At 62.5% G+C, this 21,610-nt stretch overlaps 1 protein-coding gene across 5 annotated transcripts; it reads right to left on the reverse strand.

Moving 5' to 3' along the window:
* Nucleotides 1-4,251: 4,251 nt before the first annotated feature.
* On the reverse strand, nt 4,252-20,800 carry JAG2 (jagged canonical Notch ligand 2). Of its 5 annotated transcripts, XM_060181168.1 has the most exons (26): nt 20,232-20,798; nt 19,551-19,886; nt 15,791-15,848; nt 15,077-15,325; nt 13,983-14,043; nt 12,497-12,627; nt 12,303-12,422; nt 12,025-12,138; nt 11,628-11,741; nt 11,414-11,527; nt 11,258-11,304; nt 10,988-11,161; nt 10,215-10,365; nt 9,896-10,048; nt 9,604-9,717; nt 9,301-9,414; nt 9,098-9,211; nt 8,829-8,945; nt 8,513-8,540; nt 8,352-8,437; nt 8,050-8,163; nt 7,859-7,974; nt 7,527-7,775; nt 6,907-7,038; nt 5,849-6,005; nt 4,252-5,407 (listed from the first exon to the last, which is right to left on the reverse strand). In XM_060181168.1, the coding sequence occupies exons 1-26, from the start codon at nt 20,298-20,300 to the stop codon at nt 5,019-5,021; spliced, it is 3,621 nt and encodes a 1,206-aa protein (XP_060037151.1). In that variant the 5' UTR covers nt 20,301-20,798; the 3' UTR covers nt 4,252-5,018. The 5 variants fall into 5 exon arrangements, with proteins under 5 accessions (XP_060037151.1, XP_060037153.1, XP_060037152.1 ...); XM_060181170.1 differs by lacking the exon at nt 11,628-11,741; XM_060181169.1 differs by lacking the exon at nt 11,414-11,527.
* Nucleotides 20,801-21,610: the final 810 nt, after the last annotated feature.

A 21,610-nucleotide genomic window follows, 5' to 3' on the forward strand; every position in this document is an offset into this window, starting at 1 on the left:
TCTTCGTAGCTATTGTTACAGCTGTTTCGGTTATTGTACTTTCTAGAATCTCCAAATATATTAAATAATAAGCTTATGTCAGGCATCCCTGTCTACTCCCTGGCTTTCATCATGAAGTCACACCGCTCTGCCTTTCATTATAGCACTGCTACTGACTTTGGATAAGTGGTTCAATTATTACTTTCAGTATTGCTTTAACGTGGTATCAGGGCCTTGTGCACGCATGAACCACCACCCTAACAACATCTAAGTTTTGTTTTTTTAATATTTTATTTATTTATTTGATAGAGAGATGCTGAGAGAGAGGGAGAGAGAAAGATAGACACCTGAAACCCTACTTCACTTTTATTTATTTATTTTTTGCCTCCAGGTTATGGCTGGGGCTCAATGCCTGCACTACAAATTCACTACTCCTGTGGCCATTTTTATATATTTTTTATGTTTTGGGTAGGACAGAGAGAAATTGAGAGGGGAGGGGAAAATAGAGAAGGAGAAAGATAGACACCTGCAGACCTGCTTCACCGCCTGTGAGACAACCCCTCTGCAGGTGGGGAGCTGGGGGCTTGAACCAGGATCCTTGCATGTCCTTGTGCTTCATACTATATGTGCTTAACCCAGTGTGCCAACACCTGGCCCCCCGCCCTGCTTCACTTCTAGTGAAGCTTCCCCCGCAAGTGGGGATTTGGAGGCTTGAATCAGGGTCTCCATGCATGGTAGCGTGTGCTTAACCAGGTGCACCACCACATGGCCCCCATGTTTTGTTTTTACTTTATTCATAATTCAGAAATTTTGGAGAGATAATTGCTGGGTTTTAGTTAAAAAAAATTCCAGCATCTCCTACATAATATTTTTTGTTTTCCAGTATCTTTTGTACTATTATTTTAAGATTTTTTAATTTACAAATGAAAGCGATAGGAGGAGAGAGAAAGAGGAACCAGAGCATCACTCTGGTACATGTGCTGCTAGGGATTGAACTCAGGACCCCATGACTGAGAGCCCAGCACTTCATCCACTACACCACCTTCTGTACCACTGTTGTCCAATATCTTGATGTCCAGCACATGCTGATGTTAAAGTTCCCATGCCTGAGTGGACTTGGCCCAACTTGATCAAGAGTTTTCTTTAATTTGACCTTTGCTATATTTTATTTACTACTACCTATTTATATAGAAATGTTGCTCCTATAGGCAACCATTAGAGACTATCAGTGAGTTTAAGGGATGATACTTGTTGTGTTTTGGTTTTTTTACAGCTCTTTCTGACCTCACAAAAAATAATCTGGGACATTGTCCATGTTTTTTGAAGGCCTGACATAATTTAAGAACCATGAACTTATATGTTCTTTAAAGTGAAAACTATAAACTTGGCTATGAAGCTGGTCATGACTTCTTCTTCTTCTTCTTCTTCTTCTTCTTCTTCTTCTTCTTCTCCTTCTCCTTCTCCTTCTCCTTCTCCTTCTCCTTCTCCTCCTTCTCCTCCTCTTCCTCCTCCTCCTCCTCCTCCTCCTCCTCCTTCTTTTATGCTTCCAGGGTTATTGCTGGAGCTCAGTGCCTGCACTACGAATCCACTGCTCCTGGAGGCCATTTTTCCCATTTTGTTGTCTTTGTAGTTGTTATTGTTGTTGTTGGATAGGACAGAGAGAAATGGAGAGAAACGGGGAAGACAGAGAGGAGGAGAGAAAGACAGACACCTACAGACCTGCTTCACCTCTTGCGAAGTGACCCCTATGGCAGGTGAGGAGCTAGGGGCTCAAACCAGAATCCTTATGCTGGGCCTTGGGCTTTGCGCCACGTGCGCTTAACCCACTGCACTAGCACCCAGCCCCCGGTCCTGACCTTTTCCAAGGAATGAGCTAAAGGCATTTTTAGTTTTCCTATGCCAAAGGGCCTACTGAAGCTTATCACCTTCCCTTGGGTGAGTTTTGGAAATTGATATTTCCCCAGGCCTTCACTCATTCCCTCTGAGTGCTCAGTGCTCTGTCCAAGTGCTTTCCCTGTGGCCTCTGTGATGCTCCCGTGTCAACACTCCTGTTTCCTTGCTCATGACTCACCTTGTCTATTTCTGCCCATTTCCCCTCTTTTCTTTTCTTTTTTAAATTATTTTATATTTATTTATTTTCCCTTTTGTTGCCCTTGTTTTTTTTTCTTATTGTTGTAGTTATTATTGTTGTTGTTATTGATGTTGTCGTTGTTGGATAGGACAGAGAGAAATGGAGAGAGGAGGGGAAGACAGAGAGGGGGAGAGAAAGACAGACACCTGCAGACCTGCTTCACCACTTGTGAAGTGACCCCCTGCGGATGGGGAGCCAAGGGCTCAAACCGGGATCCTTACGCCGGTCCTTGCGCTTCATGCCATGTGCGCTTAACCCGCTGCACTACCGCCCGACTCCCCATTTTCCCTCTTTTCTTTCATTACTCTTCAGCTGTGATTATGAATCGACCTGGAGGACTGATAGATAAATCTGTTGGTGAAAGGATTAGTTCACTTTTTCTACTATTTGTAATGGCTTATTTTACTTAATCCACATGAGGAAGCGCCTTCCCAAACTCCACCACATGCAGCATCAGGGATCAGACTGAGTTCTAGCCCTGCGGTCCCATGTGTCCTGGTCAGCTTGGGGACAGCACCCTTTGGAAATGTTCCTGCCATCATAGGGAGCTGTAGCAGATTTGGGGGATACTGGGGTGCCATCAGCTCATCCATAGCTGAGCCAGTTCCCCACAGGCCCACAGGGACCCTGCCCATATCCCCACCCCTGCAGGGTCCAGGTCTGGGGCTACAGTCAGTGGCTCTGCACTGTGGATGTGGGTCCCGGGGGCTGTCAGGGATGTTCCCTCCAGATTCCGAGTCTGCAGAGGGTGCTGGGGATCCTTGAGGAGCACTGTCTTGCCAGGTGGCTACACAAGGAGCCCCCTGCCCCCTGTGGCCCCCACATTGGCCTTCTCCCAGGGGAAGTACCCTGCCCAAGGACACAGCTCCTGACCTATGACCTCAGCTCACCTGTTTGACCCATGATCTCTATGTCCCAGAGGCAGCCTCACTCACTTCCACTGTGCCCATTTATCCTTCTGTAGCTCCATGGAAGTTTCCAAAAGTCCCCAGGCAGCCTGGTGGTCAGGGGACTGGGAAGCCCACCAGGGTCAGTCCACTACAGGGACAGCAGCAGGTGCAGACACCAGGCCTGCAGGGGTTAACGAGCCTGTGCGTAAGGCTCTGCTTCTGCTCCCGGGCACCTTCTCAGGAGACTCAGCCAGCAGCGCTGTCGCCAAGCAGAGCCAGCGGGTGCAGCCCCTAGGGGCACCGAGGAGGCAGCGGGCAGCCCCAGGGTGCTGGGCGGGAGTCATGTCCCGGGCTCCCCAACACCACCACAGCCCTGCTCCCACTCAGACCCTGGTCAGGGGTTTGAGGTGTGTCTCTGACCCTGCCCTGTAGCCTAAGATCCAGGACCGAGCTATAGAGGGTCATAGTGGAAGTCTCAGAGCCCCCTACCCTGAGTGGACAAGGTATCCATGATGACTGCACGCCATGGGGCTCCCCAGGATGAAGGGGACATGCTGCCCAGATCCTACCCAGACCCAGAGATGGTGCCTGTCCCTGTCCTGTACCCTCAGCTGTGTCCACTCCACTCATGTCCCCTGCCTCCAGTCATACCCCCCAACTATGTCCCCTTCCCCCAGTCCTGTCCCCTGCTTCCAACCATGTCCTCTGCCCCCAGCCCTGTCCCCTCATTGCCTTCTATCCTCTTGCCCCAGCCCTGTCCCCACCACCACCACCCCACTTCAGCAGCATGACTCCCTCCCTGACCGCACTCACTGACTCTGGGTGGCATGTGCAGAGGCCAGTTTCTGTCGCTCGCAGGTCCAGGTGTCTTTGGTCCAACCTGCAGGTCTACCTTCCCTCCACCCACCAACCACCAGGCTGCAAGCACTCCTCGGTCACAAGTCCCCCCGCATGGCAGCCTGGTCCTCTGTCCGAGGTCCTGGCTTCATCCCCGGTCTGTGATCAGCTGCTACCCATGGGTAGAGGGGCAGAACTAGCCAGACACAGCACCATACCACCGGGTGCCACTCCTGTCTCAACCTGGGCAACTGGCAGCTTCTGTCCCTCTGGGGAGCTTCGCTCACCCCCAAAACCGGGGAATCCACTTACTTGCCCATTCCTCTGCATCCAACCCCACCTTTGCACCCACCAGCCCCTATGCACCCTGCCCCCCCCCGCACCCCAAAGAACAGGTAGGCCAGCAGGGCTGAGTTACTAAATCAAATATACAGTGATCGTTTAATATGTACATATGTACAGAAATGCACTTTCACGAGGGAGTGGGCGGCAGGAGCCCAGGGGAGAGTCCGTGTGAAGGCACTTGTCACGAGCTCAGGCACTGCCCCGGCTGGTGAGCAGGGCAGCAGGGAAGGGCACTTCTGAAAGCACAGTGGCAAGATCTCAGGGCTCCTGGGGCATATGGGTGGTCATCGGTGGGAGCCCTATGCCCGCCCAGGACCACGAGCCCCAACAAGCACAGGAGCCGCCATGCCGTCATCCGAGGTCCCCAGAGCCAGCCGCCAGCCACGGGCCACAAGACAGGCTACGGTGGTCCCACCAACAGCCTGGGTCCCCAAGAGGCAGGGCCTGTCTGACGGCCACGGTCCCACCAACGGCCACAGGCCACGCCGGTAGCCATATGGGTTCCATGGCTCTTTGGCCTGGAGCCACGGAGAAGCAAGAGTGAGGAATAAGAAGGAAGTTCTGTAAACAGTGCGCCACCTCTGGGGACAGACGTTAGACAGCTCGGTGGAGGACAGACAGCGCTGCTCTCTTGCCACGGCGTCAGGACACACGGGAACAGTACAAAAATAGCCACTACAAAGGATGGGCCCTTCTCCACCCAACAGCTACCCAATAATTTATACAGGGTCCAGGAAACATAGAAAATAAACATTTGTTTTTTGGTTTTGGTGGGTTTTTTTACACAAAATAAAGGAACTATGCACACGGTCGGTGGTCCTGGTAGGCGGGCGGGCCTAGGCCTGGTTCAGGCTGCGGCCCACGGCACGATTGTCCACCTTGGGGCCCGCTGCCCAGCGCGTGGGTCTGGCTGGGCTGCATGGGTCTTTGGTGAGTTTGTGTGGGAGGAACTTCTGGGCCTCGGCGACAGCCTCTCGACCCACATCCTCCTCATCCTCGTCGGTGGGGCCCGGGCCAGGTGGGGGCAGCAGGTCCTTGGGGCCCGACCGTGAGATGGGGTTGCGAATGGGGTTCAGAGGGGCCCACTGGTTGTTGGTGCTTTCGTCTCGAGGCAGCCGGCTGCGCTCCCGCTCTTTCCTGCGTTTGCGGGTCCACCACACGCACACCGCCACGCAGGCCGCGCACAGCACACTGAACAGGCCGCACAGCACGGGCACCAGCACCCCTGGGGGTGGGGGGGTTGGGGGGAGGGTCAGGGGTGGGGTGTCCATGCTGAGGGGGCTTCTCTGCTGGGGACGGGGGGGGGAAGTCAGGGTTGGGGGCATCCACAAGGGGTATGGAGTCTATGCTGGAGATGGAGAGGAAGGGAGCGGGACTGCGGGTGGGGGATCCATGCTGTGGATAGGTATGTGGGGCATCATGCTGGGGAGTCCATGCTGGGGATGGGGAGACAAGGGGGCCAGGCTGTCTACTCTGGGGGTGGGGTCGTCTAAGCTGGGGATGGAGAGCCTGCTCTGTGGTTGGGGGGGCACTCTAGGGGTGGGTGCATCTACCCTAAAGATAGGTAGAAACCATGCTGGGGATGGGGGAGCAAGGTTAGGATCCACACTGGGGATGGGGGCATCTGCATGGAGGAATCAGCCCCGGCCGGGCCACACCTTCTCACCTGTCGAGGAACTGCCCACCACCAGTGTCTCCACCTTGACCTCTGAGACAGCCAGCAGTAGTGAGCTGTTCCCCCGCTGTGTGATGGCAGCCACAATGGCGTGTGCCACATCCTGAATCAGGCTGCTGTCCTGTAGGTCCTGCGGTGGGCTGAAGGACTGAAGGGGCAGGGGGTTCAGCGGGGGTCATGGGGAGGACCTGTTAGCTCCTCAGCTCCAGCCCCCTCCTCTGGCATCCAGGACTACACTCCTCCCTGGACACACGGCACAGCCGGGTCACCCACACTCACCACAGCCACCATCCGTGACTACACCCTCCCTGGGCACACGGCAGAGCCTGGTCACCCACACTCACCACAGCCACCAACCGGGACTACACCCTCCCTGGGCACACGGCAGAGCCTGGTCACCCACACTCACCACAGCCACCATCCGGGACTACACCCTTCCTGGGCACACGGCACAGCCTGGTCACCCACATTCACCACAGCCACCATCCGGGACTACCCCCTCCCTGGGCATACGGCAGAGCCTGGTCACCCACACTCACCACAGCCACCATCCGTGACTACACCCTCCCTGGGCACACAGCAGACCGGTCACCCACACTCACCACAGCCACCATCCGGGACTACACCCTCCCTGGGCACACGGCAGAGCCTGGTCTCCCACACTCACCACAGCCACCATCCGGGACTACACCCTCCCTGGGCACACAGCAGACCGGTCACCCACACTCACCACAGCCACCATCCGGGACTACACCCTCCCTGGGCATATGGCAGACAGGTCACCCACACTCACCACAGCCACCATCCGGGACTACACCCTCCCTGGGCATATGGCAGACAGGTCACCCACACTCACCACAGCCACCATCCGGGACTACACCCTCCCTGGGCACACGGCAGAGCCTGGTCACCCACACTCACCACAGCCACCATCCGGGACTACACCCTCCCTGGGCACACAGCAGACTGGTCACCCACACTCACCACAGCCACCATCCGGGACTACACCCTCCCCGGGCACACGGCAGAGCCTGGTCACCCACACTCACCACAGCCACCTCCACCTCGCTGGCCCCTGTGGACGGCCGGTCACATAGTAGCACCAGCAGGCGGTCTCGGGCCACTGACCTGATGGCTGGCAGGGCACGGATCCCTGAGCAGATGGCCCCCACAGTGGTGCCCTGGACAGGGGGTGGGGGAGGCAGAGAAGTGTAGCGTGGGAGTGATCAGGGCCAGGCCTGCAGCCTGAGGGTAGCACAGGGCAGCCTGTCCTGAGAACACGCCCAGTGGCTGCCATGCCCACATCCTAGTGTGTATGTGGGGCAACCCAGTCCTGTGCACACCCTGCAGTAGAAAACAGCCCCCTAGAGACAGAGGGGTCTGCCGAGCTTTGAGCCCCCTCCCAGGCACCCCGGCAGATCCACCCACTTAGCTATGAGCCCCTCCTCAGGCACTCCCGAAGACCTCTCATCTGAGCTCCCCCCACTGGTACTGAGGCAGAAAGGGCCTGAGCAGGACTGCCCTCAACTGCGGGCATCCCCAGAAGTCAGAATCCAGAGCAGGGCCAGGGCCGTGGGGACAGGAGCACTGGAAAAAGGGCCAACTGGTCTCAGTGCCCCTCAGGCCTGCACCCCTGACACCAGAGCCCCAGAGGGGGGTACCAACTCACCTGGGGCACCTGCTCAAGGTTGAAGTGCAGGGTGAGGCGGGCGCAGTTGTTGTCTAAGTGGCGGGAGCGCGGCACGCAGGGGGTGCCGGGTGGCAGGGGCTCCTCAGTCCCACACTCACCCCAGGCCGCACAGGGTGGCTGCAGACACTGGCCGGGAGTCCTGTCCAGGCACCTCTGGCCAGGTGGGCACTGGGCACGCAGGGTGTCCGGAGGGCCTACCAGCAGGCAGGGCTTCTGCCCACACCACACCTGGGAGTACACACACAGGCTGCCAGGTCAGCGGAAAGGCCCAGGCCCGCGTTCCGGAGTCAGAGGGCAGAGGGCAGGCCCACCTTGCTGCAGTCTCGGCGGCCATCCAGGCAGCGGCAACTGTTGCAGTCCTCCAGCCAGGAGCTGCCGTGCGGGAAGGGCGCACCCCGTGACCAGCAGGGCCTCCCCAGGAAGATCACTGCGTCAGGGTCAGCAGTCAGCAGGGCACGGGCTGCCCACCCACCCACCTACCCACCCTTGGGCCCCCACCCACCATCCTGGCACCGTTGTCCTGCCCGGCCTGGTGGGCAGCTGCAACGATAGCCATTGATCTCGTCCACGCAGGTGGCCCCATAAGCACAGGGGGAGGACTGGCACTCGTCAATATCTGTGGGAGGCAGGGGTCAGCAGGGGCATGGGAGGGACAGAGGCCAGAGCAGCAAGTGCCTGCCTGTGCCATGCCACCCTGGGCCCTCACTCCCTTCCCACAGGTCTGCAGGGATCCCCAGATGGGGCAGGGGACGTGTCTGAAGGGACCCTGGCCAGACAGGAGACAGCCACCCCCTCCCGACTCACTGATGCGGCAGTCTGGGCCCGCGAAGCCCGCAGCACACTCGCAGCGGAACCAGTTGATGCCATCCACACAGAGGCCACCATTGTAGCTGCAGGGAGAGGGGTGTCAGGGGGCCCCCCGTGGCCGAGTTCCCCGCCAGCCGGCCTGCAGGGCAGCCACTCACCACGGCAGGGGGTTGCAGTCGTTGGTGTCTGCGAAAAGGAGGAGTCAGTCAGGCCAGCCCTGTGCACGGCCCACCTCCCTCCCAAGTGGCCAGGATGGGCTGTAGTGCCCTGGAGCCCTGGGGATCTGTCTGGGGGCCACCTTTAGCCGGAAGAGGGCACCACCTCAGGGAGAAGCAGACTGGGGCTTGTGTGATGGGGAGGAGGCTGATGGGACAGGAGTGGTCCCAAGCTAGAGGGGGCTGGGAGGAGCTTCGGGTTAGGGGCTGGACTGGGTGTCAGTGGGTTTCTCGGGCAGCCCCTTGGGTCCCAGCTCACTGTGGGTGCAGGTGTGGCCCTCCCAGCCATCTCGGCAGATGCAGGAGAAGGAGTCCCCACTGCCTACACAGGTGCCCCCATTCATGCAGGGGTTGGGCAGGCAGCTGCTGTTCTTAGCTGCAGAGAGAGGAGGGGTCCTGGCATCCTGCCCAGGTACCTCCCCCCCAGCCCCTTCCCACCCAGACCCTCAGCCCGGACCCCACCCCAGCCCAGGCACCACTCCAACCCCCACACGCAGCCCCTACCCCACCCCCAGACCCTGCCCTCACGGATGTTGCAGGTGCTGCCCTTCCAGCCAGGTGGGCAGGCGCAGTGGAAAGTGTCCCCATTGTCATAGCAGGTGCCGCCATTGCTGCAGGTGTAGGCATCACACTGGAACTCACCTGCAGGCATACGGCAGGTAGGCACCCAGCAGGCGCAGACAGGCTCCCCGGGCCCCCCCCCCCCCCGGGGTCCCCAGGCTGGCACTCACGCGAGTGGCAGGTCTTGCCCTTCCAGCCATCCACACACGCGCAATAGAAGTCACTGACCAGGTCGTAGCAACGGCCGCGGCTATGGCAGGGATCGGGGAGGCAGTCGTTGGGATCTGGGGGCGAGGACGCCAGTCAGCAGGGGTGGCTGGCGCAGGGAGGAATCCCGAGCAAGGAGGCACAAGCTGGACCCCGAGTGAGGGCAGAAGCCAGACCCCTGGTAGCCAGTGGAGGGGTTGAGGCTGGGCATGGGTACCCTGATGGCCAGTGAGCGGGGGCTGGGCTGGGGGTGGGGCAGCACTCACTGGTGTCACAGAGCTCGCCCTCCCAGCCGCTGGGGCAGAAGCAGCGAAAGGCATCCACATCATCGATACACGTGCCTCCATTGCGGCAAGGCCGGCTCAGGCAGTCGTCAATGTCTGTGGGGTGGACACGAGGGTGCTCAGGACGGTAGCTGTGGTCCACATCTCATCCACTGCCCTCTCCACTGCCCCAGCCACTATCCTTCCTAGTCCCCATCCATGGCCCCATTTACTGCATTTACTGTCCCTGTTCCCTGCCCACAGCCTCCCACCAGCCCCAACCAACACCACTCACTCTCGTGGCAGTAAGTGCCTGTGAAGCCACTGTCACAGACGCAGGAGAAGTTTCCCCCAGGTAGACTGACACAATGTCCGTGGGGGCCACACACACTGGATGGTACAGCGCCAGCCACCCTGGGCCTAGCCTCGGACCCACAGCCATCGATCACTATAGTGGGAGGAGAAAGGTCAGGGCCTACTTGGCAGGGTTACACCCAGCAGGCCCCGCCCAATCCTAGGCCCATCCACTCATAGCCTCACCCAGCTCCACGAGCCCCTATCCATTCTGAGACCCCGCCCACCCCCACAGGGCCCACCAGTCCCAAGCCCCACACCTCCACAGGTCCCTCCCGGGCATGGCTCCCGTGCCTCCGAGCAGTTCTTGCCACCCATGTGGTCAGGACAGGCGCAGTAGTAGTCACCCTCCAGGTTGTAGCAGCGTGCCCCGTTCTGGCAGGGGCTGGGCTCACAGAAGTCGATGTTCACCTGCGAGTAGGATATTGAGGATGTAGCCAGGTCACCTGCAAGCCTGCAGACCAGGGCCAGATAGCAAGCCGGAGCCCACTGGCCCGCTGGCCTCCAGGGTGGCTGTTGCTTCTAGCTCCTGCCTGCCCATCCACCCTGCTCTCCCACCTATCAGGAAGGCCTGCCCTGCCCATTCTAGTGGTCAACCCGTCAGGACGTGGGTTGTTCTGAAAGTAACTGGCTTCTGGCCGCCCACTCATTGCCCTGTAGTTTCCCGCCCTGGCAGGTCAGAGGGAGGTGGGAAATCCTGCCCCGAGGCCCCCAGATCCCTGCACCAGCCTGTCTGGGTCATCACGGGGGCGTTCAGAGGGCTCTGCTTTTTTACACAGAGAAAAAGGTGGTGGTGGTGGTGGTGGTGGGACACAGCCCAGAAGCTTCCACTAGAGCAGTGGGACCAGGTTCCAGTCTGGTCACTGAAAATCTGCATGCCCAAGTGAGCACTCCTGCAGCTACTAAGGTAGGGGCCCCAGGAAGGCCAGCTGGGGCTCCCAATTCACTCCAACAGCAGGGCCTCCTCCCAGGACACCTCTTCTGAGGCCTGAGCACCCCTCCGCCCCCAACTTTGGTCCCAGGAGGAGCTCACCTCGCAGAGTGGCCCTGAGAAGCCCTTGGGGCAGTGGCAGAAGAAGCCGCCCACCAGGTCCTCACAGAGCCCGCCTGCAAGGCAGGGACTGCTGGCACACTCGTCTAGCTCCAGCTCGCAGTGTCGGCCGCCAAAGCCCCGCGGACACACACACTGGTAGCCATTCACCAGGTCCTGAAGGCCAGGGGGACAGAGGGCATGGGGTGAGACTCTGCCAGTCCTGAAGCCCCATGGTGCCCTCCTTCCCCCACCCACCACCTGGCCCCTCACCTTGCAGGTACCCCCGTGCAGACACTGCCCACGACAGTCGTTGACATCTGAGGAGCAAAGGAGGGAGGAGAGGAGGAAGGAGGGAGGGAGGGAGGAGCAGTCAGGGCAGGGTCCCCTGGCCCCCCAGCCGCCCACCCCGCACCCGCCTGTACTGACTGATGTGGCAGTTGGCGCCCTTCCAGCCCGGCAGGCAATCACAGTAATAGCCACCAATCAGGTTTTTGCAAGAAAAAGCGTTAAGGCACGGCCGCCCGTCACACTCATTGGCGTCTGTGGGCGAGACAAGGGAGCGATGGGTCCCCGCAGACCAGCAGCCCACAGCCAGCCACATGCGCAGCACAGTCCATGCAGGTACCCCCGCCCCCCTTACCCAGCTGGCAGGTGGCCCCCACCCACTGCTCAGGGCAGAGGCACTCGAAGCCGTCCACCTGGTCCACGCAGGTGCCCCCGGCTGCACACGGGCTGGACATGCACTCGTCAATGTCTGTGGGCAGAAGAGGACCTGAGAGGGGGGTGTCAGGAGGGGTAGCCTGGGGGGGGTGTCTGCAGGGAGCAGGAAGTCTGGGGATCTGCCTGCAGGAGGGGCCTGAGCCAGGGGGCCTGAGGGGGTGTGTGGCTGAGCCAGGGGGAGTCTGTGGGGGGGAGTCTGCAGGGGGGAGCCTGCAGGGGCTGCCTACAGGGCTCCCGAGGGAGGCAGGTCCATAGGCCCATGCACACTGCAGGGGGCAGCCCACTCGGGCCCCAGGGTGCCAGCTACATGCACTCACCCAGAGCACAGGTGGGCCCACTCCAGCCCGAGGGGCAGTGACACTCGAAGCCGGAGGGCACCTCGTGGCAGGACCCCCCGTTGGCACAGGGGTTAGAAGCACAGGCGTGTTCAGCTGCAAGGGGTGGGTGGGCCAGAGGAAAGGTGGTCAGCCCCGATGTGTTTCCACCAGGCTTGGCCACCAGGTCGTGTACCACACTCAGGAGCGTGTCCAGATGAGGCCCCACCCTGCCACTTGCCCCCACCACCCCGCCCCACCCACCGCTCACCCCCACGCACCCCGCTCGCAGTTCTGGCCCGAGTAGCCCTGGGGGCAGGCACAGCGGTACTGGTCCGGCTCTGCGTTGATGCAGGTGCCCCCATTGACACAGGGATGGTGGCTGCCGCAGTAGTTCAGGTCTGGGGGCAGGGGCAGCATGAGGGGTGACCGTGAGGAATGCCCAGAGCCCCGAGCCCGGCCACCGTCGCCCTACCTTTGTTGCAGAGAAGGCCACCCCAGTTGGTCTCGCAGTTACACTGCCAGGGCTCCACGCAGCTGCCGTGCATACAGCCAGGATAGGGGACACAGTCGTCACAGAAGCGCCCCTGCCAGCCGTAGCTGCACCTGGGGGTCGGGGCAGGGGTGTGAGGGGGCCAGGCCCAGGCCAGGGGCCACCCTGGGTTGGGGGGTTACGAAGGAACCATAAGCCACCCTGCGGAGGAGGGGTATTATGAAGGGACCAGACCCTGGCCAGGAGCCAACCTTGGGGGAGGTTGTTGTAAGGGGTGGGGGGACATGGAAGGGCCAGTAGCCACCCTGCCAGCAGCCCACGGGCACTTCCCGGGCACCGTGCAGCTGTCCAGTCACTCCTTGGGCTATTTTGGGACTTGGCCTGAGCGGGCCCAGGCCGGCGCCAAGAGAGGGAGGCGCCACGGGACCCTAGGCAGGTGGACAGCTATGCAGGGCCTCAGAGGGTGCTCCCCAGGGAACACTGGCCCCTGAAGCTCTCACAGAGCTGACCAACACAGGGTGGGGCCGCACCACCCCAGACGGCCCCCCGGGGGCCCACTCCCCAGCAGACATCAGCGTCCCCCCTGGAGACCCCGCGGCTAGTGGCGCCCACCCTCCAGGCCCTTGACAGGCCCCAGGCTCACAGAGGGGACTACAGCGACACTCAGGTCACTGTGCCCCACAGTCACGTGAGCCTTTCCAAAAGGAAACACCTCTGTCCTCCCCAGACCTGAGGCCATGGAGGGGCACCGTCTGCTGGGGGAGGAAAATTGAGAGACACTGGCTGGGCAGGGCTGGGTCGGGCGGGGCCCCTGAGCCGGGCGGAGGCGCAGCAGGAAGGCAGGGCCATCTCCGTATCCGCATCCGGAGGGACAAGGGACGCTGAAACCAGAGCCTCAGCCGGCAGCTGGCTGCCGTGGGGGAGGCCCACCTCCAAGCCTACCGCCCGCTTCCTGCGGGGCTGACCCTCACCCAGCCCAGAACCCCCAGCCTGCTGACCGTACCTGGACCTGGCCAGTCTCAGAGCTGGGGCTGTCTCCTACCCACCCCCGCACTCCAGGTCACCGTCCTAACCCAGCGGCCACTCCTGCACCCTCATACCCACAGTGTCACCAGCACCAGGATCCTCTCATCTCCAACCCCTCCCTCCTTGACCCTGCTTCCCCAGGCCCCTCTCCCACTGCAGGGAAGTCGAGTGCCCTTGGCCCCACACTCCAGGAGGGTGGTCATTCTCACCCCTTCCACGGCCCAACTATCCCTAGGATCCCCAAGGCCTAACTCCAAGCCCATCCCAAGTCTCCACTTGCCTCTCCAGCCCTTCTGCTCTGTGCTCCAGCTCCAGATGCAGACTAGAGTGCAGTTGGTGGCCAGAGGGTCCGTGGGGGACCCCAGGAGTGCCCCCCACACTGGCCTGCATCCCTGCCCAGAAACCCCCTGCCCAGGCGGGCACCCAGGGGAGGAGCACTCACCTGCACTCACCCGGCACGGAGCACCGCCCATGGAGCAGGCTACAACCCTGCTTGCACACAGCTGCAAAGAGAGCGGGGTGGGGGGGTGGCTTCAAAGCTGGGCAGCTTCAAGCCTGGCCACACCTAATGTGTATTGGGTCCTGCTACCTACCTGAGACCATCTGTGCCCATCACCACACCCCAGAGACCTTCCTGTGTCCTTCCCCACATCAGAGACCCTCCTGTGTCCATCCCCAAACCCGAGACCCTCTTGTGTTCCTCCCCACACCGGAGACCCTGTGTCCTTCCCCACACCAGAGACCCTGTGTCCTTCCCCACTCCAGAGACCCTGTGTCCTTCCCCACTCCAGAGGCCCTCTTGTGTCCATCCCCACACCAGAGACCCCACCTGTGTCTTTCCCCACCCCAGAGACTCTACTGTGTTCTTCCCCACATGCAAAGACCCTCTTGTGTCCTTCCACACACCAGAGACCCTCCTGCATCCTTCCCCCCACCAGAGACCCTCCTGCGTCCATCCCCACACCAGAGACCCTCCTGTGTCCATCCCTACACCAGAGACCCTCCTGTGTCCATCCCTACACCAGAGACCCTCCTGTGTCCATCCCCACACCAGAAACCCCCCATGTCCTTCCCCATACCAGAGACTCTTCTTTGTCCTTCCCCACCCCAGAGACCCTCCTGTGTCCATCCCCACACCAGAAACCCTCCTGTGCCCATCCCCACCCCAGAGATGTCCTTCCCCACCCCAGAGATCCCCATGTCCTTCCCCACCCCAGAGACCCTCCTGTGTCCATCCCCACACCCCTGTGGCCTGTCTCCACCCACACAGGCCTATGGTATGGGCCCCAGTTCCCCCCACCCCTCCTGTACCCATCCACTCCTTCTTATGGCCCCTTGTCCCTCCTGTGTCCACCCACATAGTCAGTGGCTTCATCTCTCGTGCATCCACATCTCAGCCCCATCTCTCCTGCATCTACCTGCTCAACCCTATGGCCCTCCTGTGTCCACCCACTCAACTCCAGGGCCCCCTGTCCCTCCTACATCCACACACTCAGCCCTGTGGCCCATGTCCAGCTGTGAACCCAGCCAGCTCACCGTCCTTGCACTCCTTGCCCATCCAGCCGTCCATGCAGGCCTTGTTGCCATACTGATCGCAGGTGTAGTGGCCGAAGAAGTCATCGCGCGGCCGGCAGAGCTTATTGCAGGAGGTGCCGTAGTAGTTCTCACCACAGCGCACACGGATACGCAGCTCCAGCTGGGCCACATGGCCACTAAAGCGCAGGCTCTTCCAGCGCTCATCCGGCGTGATCATACCCGTGTGCGACACCCGTTCGATCAGTTCGTCTGGGGGGTGGCGGGCCATGTGAGAGAACACATGAGATCACAGTGGGCCACTGGGACCTTGGCCAGCCACATGAGACTACGGTCAGTCACATGAGAACCCAGCTGGCCATGTGAGAATGTGAGTCCACAATGGGCCACACAAAAACATGTGAGACCATGGCAGGCCATGGGAGACCACAGCAGGCCCCTGCCCTCTTCCAGAGCTCCCTGGTTAAGAGCCACCATCCCTATCTGCCCCCGCCCACCCCTCCCCGCCATCTTCCTTCGGTGTGTAGGGCACCATGGCCGCAAAGGGGACAGCTCAGCCAGAGCCAGCAGAAACAGCCAGAAGGGCCAATCACGCACAGTTCAGCTCTGGGCCAGAGCACCAGGGATGCCGTGCTCCACAAAGGCCGCTGTCCTAGCACTGGGCCTTGGCCACTCATGCCTGTGGACAGCTGCCCACACACCCCACGAGTCACTCACCATCCAGGCTGGTGGAGTTGTCCCAGTCCCAGGCTTCCACAATGAGCGTAAAGGAGCGCTGCAGACAGGAAGACGGTCAGGGCCCACCACCTCTGCCTGGCTCAGGGCTCAGGGCCTGCCCTACCTCTGTCTAGGTCAGGGGTCCCCCACCTGCCTGCTTGCTCACGCCCTCTGCACAGGTCAGAGGCTAGTCCTCCAGGGCGCGGGAGAAGGGTGCCCTCCAGGGTGGGTTGTAGGCCTGGTGCCCTGAAGCCGAGGGCCAAGAGCATCCAAGGGAACCCTGGGGAATCTGGGCTCCTGCTGATGCCCTCTCACCTGCCAGTCCCTCTCCTGGAGGGGAAACTGAGGCCCACAACTGTCCACACCACCTTGACCAGGGCCTCCTTCAGGATCCTGATGCCCATCCTCCCTCCTGAGTGCCTGAGGCCCACTGCTACCCTCTGGACTGCGCTATGATCGCCAGCCCCCAGGTCTGCCAGGCCAGGGACACTGCTGTGGGCTCTGCCCCCAACCCACACCTCTGCATGGCTGACCACAACCCACTCTCACTGCTCACTCCCTCACTCTGTCCACACAAACCTCCAGCTGGTGAGCACGTGGCCACCCCACACTAGGACACCCATGTCCCCATCTCAACCACAAACAAGCTCTGGGCCAGCAGGGTCCCCTTACACCTGTGGTGGCCGGCAAGAGCTCAACCCCAGAAGGCCTCACCCACCCACTGACGAGTCACTACCCATCCACACTGCCCGCTCACACCTCTCTCATTTCCTCAATCCACTCACTCCTTCCCCCCTCCAGCATTTTCATTCATCCCTCCATCCTGCTGTCCACATATTCGTTCCTTTGTCCACCTGGACTCGTGCTCTCTCCTCTCTGCCTGTGGCACACACAGGCAGCTTGAATGGACAGCAGTGGGCTAGACAGTTAGCCACAGGTCACACAGTCCTGGGAGGATGACTTGGGGGTGCAGTGGGGGAGCAGCTGGCCAGAAGGGCAGTCAAGGGCCCAGGGCTAGAAGCTAGGACAGGGATGGGGTGCTGGGGTCAGGCTGAGGAGCTATGGACCCTGTGTTCACCCTGAGAGGCCCAGGCAGAGCCAGAACCCCCCACACACACACACACACCTGCAGGCACCCACCCCAGGGACACAGGCCGGCTGCACACCTGGGCTCCTCGAGGCTCCAGGGAAACCCCACGCCGGCCAGCAGCGCAGGTAAGGTTACGCAGGGCTCCGGTTACCTGCCCGAGGGATGCCCGCCCGCCAGCTGGGATCCTCCACCTGCAGCATCCTGACACCCTGAGCAGGGGGCGCTGCCCCTCAGGAAGCCCCCTGTCCTGTAAGGGCCCCCTGCTCCCCCAGGATGGGAGTCCACCTACTCTCTCACCTGAGCGCCCCCTCAGGGCCAGGGCCAGCACTGGCTCTCTCAGCCTGACTGTCGCCTGGAATGGACAGTAGGGCTAGACAGGGCTCAGGGGCTGGGAGAACGGCCCTGGAGAGCAGAGGACCTGCCCCGCCAACAGGCAACCTGCTCCCCAGGGTCTGGCCACATCTGCGGCCACACACGTGCCTGCCCTGGCCCCCCCAGGCATCCCCAGAGTCGGAGTGAGTCCTCCCCCACTTCTCAAGGTGCCAGGGCAGCGTAGGGCTACCCCAGGGTTCAAGCCACCCACAAGCCCACACAGCAGCCCAGACACACGTGCATTTCCTGAAACCTGAGATCTACAAGGCCCTGCCCAGCATACTGTCTCTTGAGGAGGCCTGCCCTCCATGTGGCCCACTCTCTAGGGGTGGTCTCGGACTCTGGAGCCAGCGGGTGACCAGCTCCAGCTCCCCTGGGACTCAGAAATACCAACCTCCCCCCCAGCTCAGGGTCACAGGCTCCCCCTCCCCCCCAGAGCCCTCAATGGTCACTGACCAGGCCTCCCAAAGGCCTCAGTCACCCCTACAACAGGACCTAGAGAGTAGGGCAGAGACTGGGGTCCCCAGGGTGTTCAGGACTAGGTGGGGCAGAGCCTCTTGGGAGCAAGCATGGTGGGGGGGCTTGTGCTAGGCCTCATAGCCAGGCGCCTGTGTGCCCAAGAGAGCAGGCCACAGAAAGGCTGGCGCAGAGCTGGGCTAGCACAGGACACAAAGAGAGAGTGGACACTGCAGCCGAGCCTAGCCACCCAGATCCAACAAGCCAGAGCCAGCGCACGTGCGTGTGCATATACACATGTCCACATACCTGTGTGATCACGTGGTTCACCCAGCCAGCAGGGGGGTGGGGGAAAGAACCTCCCAATGCAGACTCTGGGTCCACCCACCCTGGCCACCTAAAAGTCAGCCCCGGGGATGAGGCAGGGTCCAGTACAAGACGGGACAGGGCAGCTTAGGTGGTAGGGACCTGCACCCAGGCATCCTGGCTATGCCCCATACCAGGATGGGTGCTCCACACTGCCTGGGGGCCCTTCTTGCCCCCACTGACCTGCCCTGTCAGAGCAATAGCCTGGAGGACACCCCAGCTTCTGCACGCCTGTATCCAAGGACAGAGCTGGACTTGCACAGACGGCCTAGCCGCGGGGCTGAGTGACGGAAATGCCAGTGTGCATCACCGTGCCCACAACCAGGCCCCACGAGGGGTGGAGGACAGAGCCACCCCCCCCACACCGATCCCCCCGAGCCTCCTGAGCCTCATTAGGGTCCTAGGGTCACAGGGGAGATAGGCTGGGGGGCCAGAGCCTAGACCTGTCAAGCTGTCCACCAACCCACTGGCCAGCTGGGGTAAAGCCGCACAGAGAGGGGTGCGTGGCGGGCGGGTGCATTCCTGCTGCCTCCCTGCCCCCACGGGCGGCTGCCAGCACCAGCAGAAAACACATCCTCAGGTAGCGATTAGGAGCCCGCTGGCCCTGGCCCAGCGAAGATGACAGGCTGCAGCCCGCTCAGACCTGCCTGCCTGCCTGCCTGCCTGCCTTGGGGTGCGGGGGCTGGCCCAGCGGAACTGCCCGCCCCTCCTGGGCCTGCCATCTGGGGGGCATGCTCCCTTGAGGCCATGGGGTCAAGGGGCATCCTCGTGGCCAGCAGGCACTGAGGCCATGTCAGGGGGGCACCTGAGAGAGAACAGGCTGGGAAGCGGTTCTGATGGCCCATCTGAACTCAACTCCCAGGCTCTCCAGCCCCAGGGAACCAGGGGACCAGGGACACAGGTCAGGCCACTGGTGGATCTGGCGGTAAGTTCTAGGCTAGAGAAGTGCCCTGACAACACCCTGCTCCCAGAGGGCACTGTCCACCTCCTGGCATCCCCTGGACCATCAGGCTGCCCCCAGGCTGGCCCTGCACGCAGGGTTCCCTCCATAGCACTGAGCCCCAGGGATCTGGGAGAAGGTTTTGGAGAGCATGGATGAGGCATCCCGGACACAGGCACCCCAGACCAGGGCTGCAGCCCACCGCCACCCTCCTCCTTCAAGACAGGGACAGCGGTGCCACCGCAGGTCACAGTGAGGGGGACACCGATCCCTCCCCCGCCCCACCCTGACTGGCGTGCCTGTCTGCCTGGGGACCCCTCCCGCCCCCCTGCAGGAAGCGGGGCGGCGCAGGCCGGCCTGGGGCGCTCACTCGCTCGCTCGGCAGGCCTGCCCTGACCGGCCCCAGCACGCGCAGCGCACATGCCCCGCCGCCACCCGCTGCCAGACGTACAGCCCCTCGCCCCCCGAGCCCACGTGGCGCCCCCGCGCACGCGCCCCATGCCGCCCTCCCCCAGGTGCGGGGCGCGCGCACGTACCGGCCAGGCGAACTGGAAGGGGATGACGACGAGCCCCGGGGCCTCCGCACCGCCTGGCCGCACCCGCGCCCGGTCCCTCGCGGCCGGCAGGTGGAAGGAGTTGCCACCCAACACGGGCGTGGCGCCGTGGCCGTAGCTGCAGGACCCCGTGGGCGTCACCTGCGTCTGGTACTCCTTGAGGCACACGCGCACGTACGTGTCGCACTCGTCGTGGCCGCAGCCCCCCGTGCGCGCCGGCCGCCCGGCGCCGTCGCAGCAGGCGCCGCTCAGCAGCTCCCCGTTGGCGTTCAGCAGCGCGCTCAGCTGCAGCTCGAAATAGCCCAGGGGCCGCGCCGCCTAAAAATAAGCGGAGAGCGCGGGAGGCAAGGGCCGGCACCCAGCACCCGGGGGACGAGCACCCAGTACCCCGGGCCGGCATGCAGCGCCCGAGGCCCGGCACGCAATACCCCTGGGACCAGTACCCAAGCATGCTGGGGACTGGCGCCCAGGCACCCTGGAGTCCAGGTACCCGGGCACCCAGGAGTCCGGGCACCAGGGGCCTTGGCACCCCGGAGCCCAGCACCCCGGGGCCCAGACGACCCGGAGCCCTGGCACCCGGGCCCCTCGGAGGCCAGCACCCGCACCCAGGCATCCCGGAGCCCAGGCCTGCAGGCCCCCGCCCCCGCGCCCGCCGCCCCTCACCTGCACGCACAGCGCCAGCAGCAGCAGCAGCAGCCGCCCGGGCAGGCGCCCCCGGCCCCGCGCCCGCATCGCCGCCTCCGCCTCCCGGCCCCGCCGGCTCCCAGCGCCCGCGCCCGGTGGAGCGCGGCCCGGCTCGGCTCGGCGCGGGCGGAGGCGGCGGCGGGCGGCGGCCTCGGCGGGGGGCGGTCCGGCGGCGACGGTCGGCCCGGCTCTGCGCCCGCGCTCCCGGCGCCGCACCGCAGTCGGCGAGACTGACAGCTCGCTCGCCCACTCGCCGGCCGCGCCCCTGCGGGAGGGCGGGGTGGGGCGGGGCACCGTCCTTTAAAGCCGCCGAGGGCGCGCGTGCGGGCGCCGGGCGAGGGCGAGGGCGAGGGCCGGGTGGGGCTCCGCGCAACCCGCCAGGAGGTGCCACCCGGTTCCCAGGGCCCGTCCCCTCGTGCGGGGGGCCTGCCACCGGCGCGCTCCCAATCCCAGGCAACGGTCTGCTCCCCTGGGCTTCGGGACGGTTCCCGCACGCCCCCAATGTGGGAGGTGCTTCCCGCGCGCCCCCTAGTGCACGGGACTAACCCCTCGCGCGCCCCCCTTGTAGGGGTGCTTCCCGCGCGCCCCCTTGTGCGGGGAGGACGCTCCCCTCGCGCGCCCCCACGTGTTCCCAGGGAAATTAACCTCATCGACCCCAGTCCGTGGGCGGGCGCCGCTTCCCACCAACCTCCTCTCCTCTAGGCTCCGCGCTGTGCCCCTCCCTCTGCGTGTGACCCCTTACCCCTCTTAGATCTATGACAGCCTCAACACCCCCCCGCACTGTGTGCCCCCAGGGTGGGGGGGGACATTGGGGAATAAAGGCTATTTCACACCCACACAGGCTCCTGCTATCCCTGTCCCGACATCTCACCTCTGACCCTCCTGGACACCTCAAGTCCTCAGCACCCCTCCACACAGCCCACAATCACAGCTCCCTCCTGCGGGGTGGGGGTGCCGTGCGGTGGGGGACCAGGCTGAGGCACTGCACCCGAGGGACCTGGTGGTCACCTGAGCCCAGGTGCAAGCAGGGTAGGGCCAGGCTCCCCTCCACTTGGGCACCACCTCCTCACTGGTAGTCCCCAAGATCCCTGGGCACTGCCCCGTCGTCAGGCTGGAGGGGAGTCTCAGCCCATACACAGGAAGGCCCCGGGCACCTCTGCCTGGTTGAGGTTGGGTTGGCAGTCATAGCCCCCCACACCCAGGGATTGTGGCAGCCCACAGATAGGTGGGCTAGGGTCCTGGAGGGGGGGCTGTTGGGGCCCAGGAGTGGCTGCAGGACATAGGCAGGGTGGGGGCGGGGGTCTTCCCACCTGGGCTTCCTGCTCAGACCCCAAAGGGGGCTCAGAAACAGCAAGGGT

The sequence above is a fragment of the Erinaceus europaeus genome, chromosome 22 (genome assembly GCF_950295315.1).
Source record: "Erinaceus europaeus chromosome 22, mEriEur2.1, whole genome shotgun sequence".
NCBI lineage: Eukaryota > Metazoa > Chordata > Mammalia > Eulipotyphla > Erinaceidae > Erinaceus > Erinaceus europaeus.